The sequence below is a fragment of the Mobula birostris genome, chromosome 14 (genome assembly GCF_030028105.1).
Source record: "Mobula birostris isolate sMobBir1 chromosome 14, sMobBir1.hap1, whole genome shotgun sequence".
NCBI classification, from domain to species: Eukaryota; Metazoa; Chordata; class Chondrichthyes; order Myliobatiformes; family Myliobatidae; genus Mobula; species Mobula birostris.
In genome coordinates this window covers 4,285,058-4,298,806 of record NC_092383.1, presented here as the reverse complement: position 1 = coordinate 4,298,806, position 13,749 = coordinate 4,285,058, and the positions used below count along the sequence as shown (strand labels likewise).

Genomic DNA, 13,749 nt, shown 5'->3' with positions numbered 1-13,749 from the left:
GCCCTGAGATGGTCAATCTTATTTTCCAGCGACTGAACATTCACCAAAAGGTACTGGGTAGATAAGGCCTCATCTCTCTGTCCCTCAGCCTGGTTTGAATTCTGCCTCTCCTGCTGTGTTTGCAGCCTCGGCATTGACCATTAAAGGCGCTGCGCTTAACGGCTCCGCATTTAACTCCGCAAGATCTGAAGATCATTGGTGTAGTTTCGTAGTCCATTGTTAATTAATAGGTTCAGGAACAGTTATTACCCTACAACCATTAGACTCCTGAACCAGTGTGGATAACTTCACTCACCAGTAACTACTCTGAACTAATTCCAAAACCTACAGACTCACTTATATTCTCGATATCATTTTTATTTGAAGTTGGTTTTCTTTTGCACATTTTCTGTCTATATATAGTTTTTCATAAAATTCAATTTTTCTTTTTCTGTAAATTCCTGCAAGAAAATTAATCTCAAGTTAGTATATAGTAATGTCTATGCACTTTGATAACAACTTTGCTTTGAACTCTGAGATCTCCTGTGATAAGTAGTGTGTGATGTATATTGATCACATTAACTGGAAGATGCCTGTGATGCCTGGGATGAATGGCCTCTGCTTCTGAACTCACGCCCTGCATATCAGAGGGTACCCGAGCACTTTAGTAGTTGTGAGAGTTAGTGTAGAGATCAGCTCATGTTAAGTGGGGTCACAAGTGGGAAAGAGGAGCAGCATATGTGTTTCAGATCTTGCTAAGAGTCAGTGAAGCACATGCAGACAGCTTAGATTAAGAAACGACGTTTAGATCAAGAAGATTAGCTTTATTTGTCACGTGTACATCAAAACATCGAAAGATACAGTGAAGTGTGTTGCTTGCGTCAACAACCAAAACAGTCTGAGGAGGTGCTGGGGGCAGCCCGCAAATGTTGTCTTCCTTCTGTCACCATCATAACATGCCCACAACTCACGAACCTTAACCTGTACATCTTTGGACTGTAGGAGGAAACCGGAGCACCCGGAGGAAACTCGTGTAGTCACAGGCAGCAGTGGGAATTGAATGCAGAGGCTGTAAAGTGTTGCGCTAACCACTACACTACTGTGCTGCCACAGTTATACGTACACACACGGACACACACACACACACACACACACGCACGTGTGCGCACAAGCATGTACACACACACATGGGTACCTGGGCACACGACAGAAATTTGCACATACACATTCCTGGCTTCTTTGTGTTATTGTATTTTTCTGTAAATGAGTTATTATTGGTCTGTTTGTTCCCACCGACGTTTGTAAAGTTGTCCAGTGTGCTATCTGAAAACTATCTGTTCTGTAAAGTTGTCCAGTGTACTATCTGAAAACAGATTTTTGTGTTTCAGCCCAAGGCCTCCCCGTTGAATAAACAACGGGGTTAGTTCCAGTTCCCTGGCTGCCGTCCTAACTCACTCTCGGTGTATGAAACTCTGGTTCCACTCTCCACCCCTGCTCCCACAACACAATAACACAGCGACCTCTCTCCTAAAGTATACCCAAACACACACATCAGCATCTGAGTGTCCATCTGCAGAGAGGAGATTGCCTTCTGTCCCTACCAAGTAAAAGGAAGAATCTGGTCTCAGAAAAGCAAAGAAATAAAAAAAAATGGGATGAATTGAATTAATGCAAATCGGTAATTTATGGTCAGTGTGGACTTGTTGGGCCGAAGGGCCTGTTGCCGTGCTGTATCTCTATGGATCTGGTTCTCTAAATCAGAGCCTTTTCATCTTTGGCCAGTGGATTTATGCAGCGGGCCAGTAAGTTACAGACATTATAGGAAGTCCGAATCAGGTTTATTATCATAAGAGATAGGAGCAGAATTAGGCCATTTGGCCCATCGAGTCTGCTCCGTCATTTCATCATGGTGGATCCATTTTCACTATCAGCCCCAATCTCCTGCCACCTCCCTGTATCCCTTTGTGCCCTGACCAATCAAGAATCTATTAACCTCTGCCTTAAATACACCCAATGACTTGGCCTCCACAGCTGCCTGTGGCAACAAATTCCACAGATTCACCAGTCTCTGGCTAAAGAAATTCCTCCCCACCTCTGTTCTAAAGGGATGTCCTCTGTTCTGAGGCTGTGCTCTCTGGTCCAAGATTCTCCCACCACAGGAAACATCCACCCTGTCCAGACCTTTCAACATTGGATAGGTTTCAATGAGATCCCCCCCCCACCGCCCCGTAATTCTTCTGAATTCCAGTGAGTAGAGGCCCAGAGCCATCGAACACTGCTCGTCTGACAAACACTTCAATCCCAGAATCATCTTTGTGAACCTCCTTTGAACCCTCTCCAATGTCAGGACATCCTTCCTTAGAAAAGGGGCCTAAAACTGCTAGCAATACTCCAAGTGAGGCCTCACCAGTGCCTTAGAAAGCCTCAACATTACATCCTTGCTTTTATATTCTTGTCATTGATATTCCATATCACTGTCATTTGCTGTGAAATTTGTTATTTGCGACAGCAGTACAGTAGAAGACATAAAAATACAATAAATGACAAAAATAAAGGAATAAATCGTGCAAAAACAGAGCAAAATAGTGAGGTAGTGCGCATGGACCATTCAGAAATCCGATGGCTAAGGGGAAGAAGCTGTTCCTGAAATGTTGAATGAGGGTCTTTGGACTTTTGTACCTCCTCTCTGGTGGTAGTAATGGGAAGAGGGCATGTGCCAGTTGGGAAGAGGGCATGTGCCAGTTGGTAAGAGTCCTTAGTGATGGATGCCCATGATGGAGCTGGGTGAAACCTCTGCCCGTGATGGAGCTGGGTGAAACCTCTGCCCGTGATGGAGCTGGGTGAACCCTCTGCCCGTGATGGAACTCGGTGAACCCTCTGCCCATGATGGAGCTGAACCCTCTGCCCATGATGGAGCTGGGTGAATGCTCTGCCCATGATGGAGCTGGGTGAACGCTCTGCCCATGATGGAGCTGGGTGAACCCTCTGCCCGTGATGGAACTCGGTGAACCCTCTGCCCATGATGGAGCTGAACCCTCTGCCCATGATGGAGCTGGGTGAATGCTCTGCCCATGATGGAGCTGGGTGAACGCTCTGCCCATGATGGAGCTGGGTGAACCCTCTGCCCGTGATGGAGCTGGGTGAACCCTCTGCCCGTGATGGAGCTGGGTGAACCCTCTGCCCATGATAGAGCTGGGTGAACCCTCTGCCCATGACGGAGCTGGGTGAACCCTCTGCCCATGTTGGAGCTGGGTGAAACCTCTGCCCGTGATGGAGCTGGGTGAACCCTCTGCCCGTGGTGGAGCTGAACCCTCTGCCCGTGATGGAACTCGGTGAACGCTCTGCCCATGATGGAGCTAGGTGAACGCTCTGCCCATGATGGAGCTGAGTGAACCCTCTGCCCGTGATGGAGCTGGGTGAACCCTCTGCCCGTGATGGAACTCGGTGAACCCTCTGCCCATGATGGAGCTGGGTGAACCCTCTGCCCATGATGGAGCTGGGTGAACCCTCTGCCCATGATGGAGCTGGGTGAAACCTCTGCCCGTGATGGAGCTGGGTGAACGCTCTGCCCATGATGGAGCTGAACCCTCTGCCCGTGATGGAGCTGGGTGAACGCTCTACCCATGATGGAGCTGGGTGAACCCTCTGCCCATGATGGAGCTGGGTGAAACCTCTGCCCGTGATGGAGCTGGGTGAACCCTCTGCCCATGATGGAGCTGGGTGAAACCTCTGCCCGTGATGGAGCTGGGTGAACCCTCTGCCCATGATGGAGCTGAACCCTCTGCCCGTGATGGAACCCGGTGAACACTGTGCCCGTGATGGAGCTGGGTGAACCCTCTGCCCGTGATGGAACTCAGTGAACCCTCTGCCCGTGATGGAGCTGGGTGAACCCTCTGTCCGTGATGGAACTCGGTGAACCCTCTGCCCATGATGGAGCTGAATCCTCTGCCCGTGATGGAGCTGGGTGAACGCTCTGCCCATGATGGAGCTGGGTGAACGCTCTGCCCATGATGGAGCTGGGTGAACCCTCTGCCCGTGATGGAGCTGGGTGAACCCTCTGCCCGTGATGGGACTCGGTGAACCCTCTGCCCACGATGGAGCTGGGTGAAACCTCTGCCCGTGATGGAGCTGGGTGAACCCTCTGCCCGTGATGGAGCTGAACCCTCTGCCCGTGATGGAACTCGGTGAACACTGTGCCCATGATGGAGCTGGGTGAATCCTCTGCCCAAGATGGAACTCGGTGAACCCTCTGCCCATGATGGATCTGAACCCTCTGCCCGTGATGGAGCTGGGTGAACCCTCTGCCCGTGATGGAGCTGGGTGAACCCTCTGCCCGTGATGGAGCTGAACTCTGCCCATGATGGAGCTGGGTGAACCCTCTGCCCGTGATGGAGCTGAACCCTCTGCCCGTGATGGAGCTGGGTGAACCCTCTGCTCATGATGGAGCTGGGTGAACCCTCTGCCCGTGATGGAGCTGAGTGAATCCTCTGCCCGTGATGGAGCTGAACTCTGCCCATGATGGAGTTGGGTGAACCCTCTGCCCATGATGGAGCTGAACTCTGCCCGTGATGGAGCTGGGTGAACCCTCTGCCTGTGATGGAGCTGGGTGAACCCTCTGCCCGTGATGGGACTCGGTGAACCCTCTGCCCACGATGGAGCTGGGTGAAACCTCTGCCCGTGATGGAGCTGGGTGAACCCTCTGCCCGTGATGGAGCTGAACCCTCTGCCCGTGATGGAACTCGGTGAACACTGTGCCCATGATGGAGCTGGGTGAATCCTCTGCCCAAGATGGAACTCGGTGAACCCTCTGCCCATGATGGATCTGAACCCTCTGCCCGTGATGGAGCTGGGTGAACCCTCTGCCCGTGATGGAGCTGGGTGAACCCTCTGCCCGTGATGGAGCTGAACTCTGCCCATGATGGAGCTGGGTGAACCCTCTGCCCGTGATGGAGCTGAACCCTCTGCCCGTGATGGAGCTGGGTGAACCCTCTGCTCATGATGGAGCTGGGTGAACCCTCTGCCCGTGATGGAGCTGAGTGAATCCTCTGCCCGTGATGGAGCTGAACTCTGCCCATGATGGAGTTGGGTGAACCCTCTGCCCATGATGGAGCTGAACTCTGCCCGTGATGGAGCTGGGTGAACCCTCTGCCTGTGATGGAGCTGAACCCTCTGCAGCCTCTTGTGATGCAACCAGTCAGAATTCTGTCCATGGAAATTTTCTGGAATCTAAAGGAAAAGATCTGGGATTAGCTTTATTTGACGTATGTGCAGTCAAAACCTACAGTAAATACCTCACTTGGATTGGGGATGTGCTGGGGGCAGCCCACAAGTGTCCCCATGCTTTCAGCAGCAAGATAGCATGCCCACAGCTTCCTAACCCTTATCTGAACGATTTCGGGATGTGCAAGGAAACCAGAGCACCCAGCGGAAACTCGCGTGCTCACGGGGAGAATGTTCAAACTCCTTACAGACAGCGGCGGGAGTCGAACTGTAGAGACATTGCACTAACCACACTTGCAGAGCAGACTCAATGGGCTGAATGGCCTTATTCTGCTCCTTTGTCTTGTGATCTTAGGGATAACCGAGTCCAGCTCCTGGCTTTCACGTGTGGCTTAGGTACTAAGACCAACAGAACCATTTGTACTGACAGGAGAAGGGGCAAAGGTGGGTTACTGGCACCTTAAAACCAGTCACTTTGGGCAGATGGGGTCATCAGCCGTGGTTGGCAGCTCATTTCGGAGAAGGAAAACTCTGATCATAAAGCTCCGCAGTCTTGTGGCTGTACCCTCTCATGGGGAAGGCTTCGGGAGTAAACACCAAGGAAAAATCCGAAGCTGGAGTCCCTAAGTTCCAAAGGTTAATTTCAAGCTTGACTGGCAACCCCTTCGATGCCACTGGTGCCAAACTGTATCGATCGGTCCCTGCTGTTCCTTTGGATTCACCAGCTGTGTGGAGAGGGGGAACCTGCTGCATGGGCAACAGCTTGCTCTCCATATTGGACTACCCAGGCTTGTGTACTGGCCTATGTACTGCCCTGACTTATGTACTGGCCTGCATATCATGTGGACAGCTAGGATACAATATCCATGGTCGACCTCGACTAGCAGAGGGCCTCATTGCAAATGTGACATCTCTACTCATGTGCCTCACCTCGTACAGGAAGGCTCTTTGATGCCTTCTTAACCATAACTAGGGGTGTTTAACTGTAAACAATCCGCTAGTCAGGTCAGACTGAACAGATACCATCCAGAACTATCAGGTTGCTCTCAACTCGTGTTTACATAACTCCTTTAACACAAGGAAAATGCCCTAAGGTGCTTCCTAGGGAGGCAATTAGGCATAATTTACCTCTGACCCAGGAGGTGAGGACAGGGCCACTGAGAGAAGCAATAGCAAAGAAGGCATGCTCTGTAAATTTGAAGAGATTTGGTACGTCACCAAAGAGCATCCTGACTGGTATGGAGCCTCCAATGCACTAGAGATTCCAGAAGGTTGTAGATTCAGCCAGTTCCTCTCTGCCACTAGATATCTGAATGGACCATGAACACTGCCTTAGTATTCCTTTCTTTTTTGCACTCTTTCTTTATCTTTATGAATTACAAAATGTTGGGCTTGGAGGGTTGATGAGAGGCATTGATCATGTGGATAGTCAGAGGGTTTTCCCAGTGCTGAAATGGCTAACATGAGGGGGAACAGTTTTAAGGTGCTTGGAAGTAAGTACAAGGGGGGTGTCAGGGGTAAGTTTTTCACACAGAGAGTGGTGGGTGCATGGAATGTACTGCCAGCGGCAGCAGTGGAGGCTGATACAATAGGGTCCTTTAAGAGCCTCTTAGATAGATGCATGGAGCTTAGAAAAATAGAGGGCTATGCAGCAGGGAAATTCTAGGCTGTTTCTAGAGTAGGTTACTTTGTTGGCACAACATTGTGGGCTAAAGGGCCTGTAATGTGCTGTAGATTTCTGTGTTCTCTGTCTCACACTGTACTGCTGCCACAAAACAGCGAATTTCACAGCATACTGTATGTCAGTGATGTTAAACTGATCCTGATTCTGAACTTTAACAAGCCTTGTAATGGAGGAGAGGCTGATGGAGAAATTGAAGTATTATTTACGATACGAGAGGACATAAAGAGGAAAGTATGAGGGGATATCAGAAGTAAGTTTTTACACAGAGATTGGTGGTGAGTGCTTAGATTGCGCTCCTAGGGGTGGTGGCAGAGGCAGGTACATTAGGGACATTTAAGAGACTCAGATAGGCACATGGATGTGGAGGGCAGGGTTAGATTGATCTTGGAGTAGGTTAAAATATCGGCACAACTTTGTGCAACACACATCAAAGTTGCTAGTGAACGCAGCAGCACAACTTTGTGGCTGTTCTACATTCTTCTTCTGTGTCTTGGCATCTAAAGCTGAGAACTTTAAAACAACACTGCTGTCAGGGTGGGAGGTAATGTAGGATAATCTGAGAGCTGGCTTGATGAGACAGTTCAGGTTAGGGTGAAAGGAGATTTAGCACATGATGCTGTGATTTTCCAGCACACTTTCTCAACAACCAAAACCCTTTCTGGTGTTGCTTCCACTGGGAGTCTGGGATAGTCTGTACAAAACTGTCAGAAATCCAGGACAAAGAACAGAGAGAGAGAGAAATTCCATCCCAGTGGGATCACATTGCTCATTGTGCATGAGCTCTGGTTCAGCTGCTGATCACGCGGGACCCCCTCCTAACACGTGAATTTCACCGTGTATCTGAAGTCTGTGGTTAAGTCATTCCATGAGTAACTGAGACACTCTCTCATGTCCTCAGAGAAGAAAGGGCAAGCAGTTTTTGTTCAAGAATATTGTAAACTGAGTGGTTTAGATAGCGTGTCACCTCCCTTGGAGCTCATCCTCATTCCCCCCCCCCCCCACCAACACCCCAGGAATGAACTGACCATCACACACACACACACACACACACACACACACACACACACTCCCTCTCCCTCCCCCTCCCATACCCCCTCGCCCCTCCCTCATCCCCATTGCCCCTCTCCCCCTCCCCTTTCTCCCCCTCCCTTCCACGCATCTCTCTCCTCCCTCCTCCTGCCTCCCCTCTCTCCCTCTTCCCCCCTCATATTCAGACACTCACGCATACTCTCCCTCTCTCTTACATACACACACACACACACACACACATGCACGCAATACACACGCAGATTCTCTCTGCCCCCCCCCCCCCGTTGAAACAAGCTGCCAGCAAACTGCGGGAGAAACTCAGTGGTTTGAACCACATTGATGTTGGTGGGGATGGGGGTGTGATTCGAAGCTCAGAGTCAGGGTGAGAGAGGTTATCCACACCGGTTCAGGAGCCTGATGGTTGGAGGGTAATAACTGTTCCTGACCTGCACAGTGGTAGCAGTGAGAAGAGAGCAGGGCCTGGATGGTGGGGGTCCTTGTCAACTTCACCAAGTTACAACAGAGTTCTGTTCCTGCGAACTGTAAAATGGACACTTTGCAAGTCAGAAATCAGGTTGTAGATAATGTTCCAAACCGGCAGAAGGTGCCTTAGCCCCAAGACAGCCAGCAAATCTATCCCCATCTATCTGGTCTCCCAAGCACTCATATACACAGTCTGCATACAGGTCAGGCGTTCGTAGCTTGGGGAAGATGTGTAGGTCTAAACGCACGGAGTCTGTGGTTGGGATCATCAACAGGTGACTTTTACTTGCCTTGACAGCTGCTGTTTCAGGAGACGAATCCTGGCGTACGCTTCGAATACACCGTCCGGCGGGACCTAGATCATGAGAATGAGATCCCAGCACCAGAGTTTTTCTGGCGTTACGGCCTGTGGACAGAATGTTCTGCAACATGCGGCGGTGGTGAGTGTCTCAAAGCGAAGTGTGCAAACGCTTCCCAAAGCAAACTCTGCCAGCATTTCCCAAAGCAAACCGTGCCAGCAGTTCCCAGAGCAGATCAGGCATACATTCCCAAAGTAGTTACTTTACTTAGTGTCTGTGAAGCCGCTGACATTTAGTGCAGCAATGAAGGTCCTCCATCTTTGTGGGTGTTCAGAGCTTCTTTCATCATGTGAGTAGCTTCCTCTCGGTTTTCACTGCTGTCAGTCATGCAAGTCCTGGGTGGAGACTCAGGAATACTGTCACACTCAGATGTAGAAGGATTCTTCACTGCTGTTTCTGTAACAATTTTGTTTTATCAGTCAGGGTTGTTAGCCCTGAACTGAATGGAGGACTGGTGGACCACTCTTAGTCTGGCCTCTACCCTTTGACCTGTTTGGCAAGCGTGACCCTACCAAGAGCCAGAGCCAGCATATCTCTGCAGGTCATTGAGGCAACAAGCCTCCAAACCACAACAAGGTTGTGGTCCCCTTGGAGGATTTCCCAAAGTAATCTTGCATAATGCTTCCCAGAGCAAAGTGCGCAAACACTTCCTAAAGTAAATTGGCGTAAATCCCTCAATCTCTTGGTCAAGGAAACAAAAGGAATTTACTTTTGATCCAAATGCATTGCTAGTGGTGAGGTACTCTCTGAGTGTCATCACGACAAGAGCACAGAAAACAGAACAGTACAGCACATAATAGTCCCTTCGGCTCACAGTGTCTATGCTGACCATAACCAATCCCCTCTGACTGCACATGGTCCATATCCTTCCATTCCCTGCACATTGGTACATCTGCTTAAAAGGCCCTTGAATGCCTCGATCGTACCTGCTTCCACCTCTACTCCAGGAACCCACTCCTCAGCCAGCTCCATCACGGGCACTCGCCTCCCCAGCATCCAGGACATCTTCAAAGAGCGATGCCTCAAAAAGGCAGCGTCCATCATTAGGCACCCCCACCACCCAGGACGTGCTCTCTTCTCATTGCTACCATCAGGGAGGAGAAACAGGAGTCTGGAGACACACACTCAACGATTCAGGAACAGTTTCTTCCCCTAAGCCATCTGATTTTTGAATGGACGTTGAACCCATGAACACTATCTCACTGCTTTTTCTTCTCTTTTTGCACTACTTATGTAATTTAACATGTATGTAAATTTATAGTGTCTATTATTATGTATTGCACTGTATTGCTACCACAAAACAACAAATTTCACGACATAAGACAGTGCTATCAAACCTGATATTGATTTTGGTAGATCCTCTCTGAAAAAATTTGCCCTGCATTCCCACTTTAAACATTCCCCTCTCACCTCAAAGTTGTTCCCTGGGGTATTTGACATTTCTGCCCTGGGCTGAAGATCTTGGCCATCTATCCTAAGTCTGCCTCTCAATATTTTATAAACTTCCGTCAGCTCTCTCCTCAGGTTCCAAGGCTCCAGAGGAAGCAACACAGGTTCTAACATTGGGAACGCAATGTCAGTTTTGTGACCAGAAGGATCACAAACGCCATTGTGGTATCTGTTTTCTTCATTCAGGGGATGTGGGGTTTGTAGGCTGAGTCAGAATTAATTGATTGAATACCCAACTGCTACCAAACCCTTGAACATTTGTACGTTAAGGAATCTTGGCCTCACAATCCACCTCGTGTGGTATTGAATGTCTTTTGTTTACCTGCTCTCCACTCTTTCAGCAACAGCAATGTTTATACCTTATTCTGCATTGTTCTTTTATCTTTTTCTCACTCAAACAATTTGATCTGCATGAACAGTGTGCAAGACATACTGCTCATATGCCAATACCAATTCAATCAATACAAAAGGCATTAGAGATGGGCATAGCAGAATCCAGTCAGAACACAGAACATAGAACAGTACAGCACAGTACTGGCCCTTCAGACTATGATGTGCCAACCTTTTAATCTACTCCAGGATCAATCTAACCCTTTCCTTCCGTGTGGCCTCCATTTTTTTCTCCATGTGGCCCCTCGAGTCTGCCCCGCCATTTCATTATGGCTGATCCAATTTTACTGTCAGTCCCAATCTCCTGCCTTCTCCCCGTATCCCTTCATGCCCTGACCAATCAAGAATCTATCAACCTCTGCCTTAAATATACATAAAGACTTGGCTTCCACGGCCACATGTGGCAAAGAGTTCCACAGATTCACCACTTCCTGTCTAAAGAAATTCCTCCCCATCTCCGTTCTGAAAGATGTCCCTGTATTCTGAGGCTGTGTCCTCTGATCTTAGACAATCTCACCATAAGGAACATCATCTCCACATCCACTCTACTAAGGCCTTTCAGCTTTCGATAGGTTTTAATGAGGTCACCCCTCATTCTACTGAATTCCAGTAAATACAGGCCCAGGGCCACCAAACACCCTGCATATAACAAGACCTTTTAATTTTCCTCTTACTTGCTCCTTCAACTTTCCAGGAACCTTTCCCTTGAATTTTCAACAGAATTTTGAATTTTCGTCAGAATTTTAATTCCATGAAGTGACATTCCTTGCTGCCAAGATCTGCTTTTTGTTGCTTTCTTTGAATAAGGCGGCAGGCTGTATGTAATGCAGTAGAAATCCCACATTGTGACATGAGGCCAACAAGGGGAAATGGTATGAATAGTTGCTCACCTCCCCAGTGCGTTGTTTTGAGATGGACCAACAGTGTTACTGGTTCCTTCTCCAGCTTTGGTTTCTGGATCACTTTCGCGAATGAGTGCCATGGTACTGTAGCAGCTGGCTCGACGTTATTACAGTGCGAGGTGTTTCAGAGTTCAATTCCAGTGTCACCTGTAAGAAGTTGGTACGTTCTCCCCGTGACTGCGTGGGTTTCCTCCGGGTGCACCGGTTTCCAAAGACATACCGGTTGGTAGGTTAATTGGTCATTGTAAATTGGCCTGGGATTAGGCTAGGGTTAACTAGCCAGGGTGCAGCTCATTCAGCCTGTTCCACACTGTAACTCTAATAAAATTATGCCTTAGAGCATTCTGACAGGCTTGCATCACTGTCTGGTGTGGGGTGGGGGTCTACTGCACAGGACTGAAAGAAGCTGCAGAGGGTCGTAAGTTTAGTTGGCTCCATCTTGGGTACTAGCCTACAAAGTACCCAGGATATCGTCAAGGAACGGTGTCTCAGAAAGGCAGCTTCCATTATTAAGGACCTCCAGCACCCAAGGCATACCCTTTTCTCACTGTTACCATCAGGGAGGAGGTACAGAAGCCTGAAGGCACACACTCAGTGATTCAGGAACAGCTTCTTCCCCTCTGCCACCCGATTCCTAAATGGGCATTGATCTGTGAACACTACCTCACTTTTTTTATATATATTCTGTTTTTGCATATTTTATCTATTAATATACATATACTGTAATTGATTTATTTATTTTTTCCTCCTATATTATGTATTACATTGAACTGCTGGTGCTAAGTTAACAAATTTCATGACACATGCCAGTGATAATATACCTGATTCTGATTTCAAATTTGATCCCACTGAGTCTTTATTTAGACAAGGATCTGAAAAACTCAGGGTCCAAGGGAGATGCTGCTCATTTATTGTGGCTGTGAATGGTCTTCTGGGCACTCTCCATCACCCCCTTCTCCGCAAGACAAAACCTTTACTTAATACAATGCAAAAACTAGCTTCAGGCTGCAGTCCCAAGAGAGAGTGTGCTGAAGAAATTTAATTCCCCCATTCACAAGTAATTCAACTGTCTTACAAAGGTGAACCAACACTGGCCCACATCTGGGGAGGGGTATCTTAATACCCCAATCCCATCCCCCCCCTGCCCCCACCCCACTCCCAAACCAGCAAGAATTAAAATGGGATTGGATAGTTTTTCCTCATTCCATGAGGTTTGATTAAGCTGCATTTCTACTCTAATAAAACTTAAGATGTTTTACTGTTGTGATCACTGGCTCATGAAAGAATAGGCAAGACTCTGGGTTAGAGGAGTAAAGAGAATCAGGCTTGTTATTACTGACGTGCTTCGTGTTTTGCAGCAGCAGTACAGTGCAATATGTTAAAAATGACCAGAAGTTACAATAGCAGCAAAAAGTAATGCACAAAGAGAGCAAAAAGTGAGGTACTGTTCATGGGTTCAGAAACCTGATGGCAGAGGGGAAGAAGCTGTTTCTAAAAGGTTGAGTGTGGGTCCTCAGACTCCTGCACCTCCTCGCTGATGGTAGCAATGAGAAGAGGGCACGCCCTGGATGGTGAGGCACCTCAGTGACAGATGCTGCCTTCTTGAGGCATCTCCTTTTGAAAATGTCCTTGAGGCTGGTGCCCGTGATGGAGCTAGCTGAGTTTGCAACTTACTGCAACTTTTTCCGGTCCTGTGCATTGGCCCCTCCATACCAGATGGTGATGCAGCCAGTTAGAATGCCCTTCATGGTTCATCTGTACAAACGTGAAAGTGTTTTTGGTGATTTACCAAGTCTCCTCAAACTCTTAATGAAATAAAACCACTGTCATGCCTTCTTTGTAACTGCCTCGATATGTTAGGCTCAGGGTAGATTCTCAGAGATATTGACACCCAGGAACTTGAATCTGCTCACCCTTTCCATTCGGCGCTCTTGATGAAGACTGGTGTGTGTTCCCTCAGCTTCCCCTTTGTGACATCCACAATCAATTCTTTGGTCTTACTGGCATTGAGTGTGGGGTTCTTATTGTGACACCACCCAACCAGCTGATCTATCTCACGCCTGTATGCCTCCTCGTCACCATCTGAGATTCTGCTGCTTACAATTGTATCATCGATGTTTGAGCTGTGCCTAGCCACACAATTCTAGGTGTAGACAGAGTAGAGCAGTGGGCTAAGCAGTGTTGCGGTGTTGAATGTCAACAAGGAGGAGATGTTATTTCTGCTATGTACTGTCTGTGGTCTCCCGGTGAGGAA

At 48.4% G+C, this 13,749-nt stretch overlaps 1 protein-coding gene across 3 annotated transcripts in view; it reads left to right on the top strand.

Annotated features, from left to right (window-relative positions):
* LOC140209663 (A disintegrin and metalloproteinase with thrombospondin motifs 7) overlaps positions 1–13,749 on the top strand; it is a 248,372-nt gene that overhangs the window by 164,718 nt on the left and 69,905 nt on the right. For all 3 annotated transcript variants that reach the window (XM_072278011.1, XM_072278012.1, XM_072278013.1), the window contains one exon: positions 8,694–8,835. In XM_072278011.1, the coding sequence (XP_072134112.1) occupies positions 8,694–8,835 (142 nt within the window). The remainder of the gene's footprint in view (positions 1–8,693; positions 8,836–13,749) is intronic.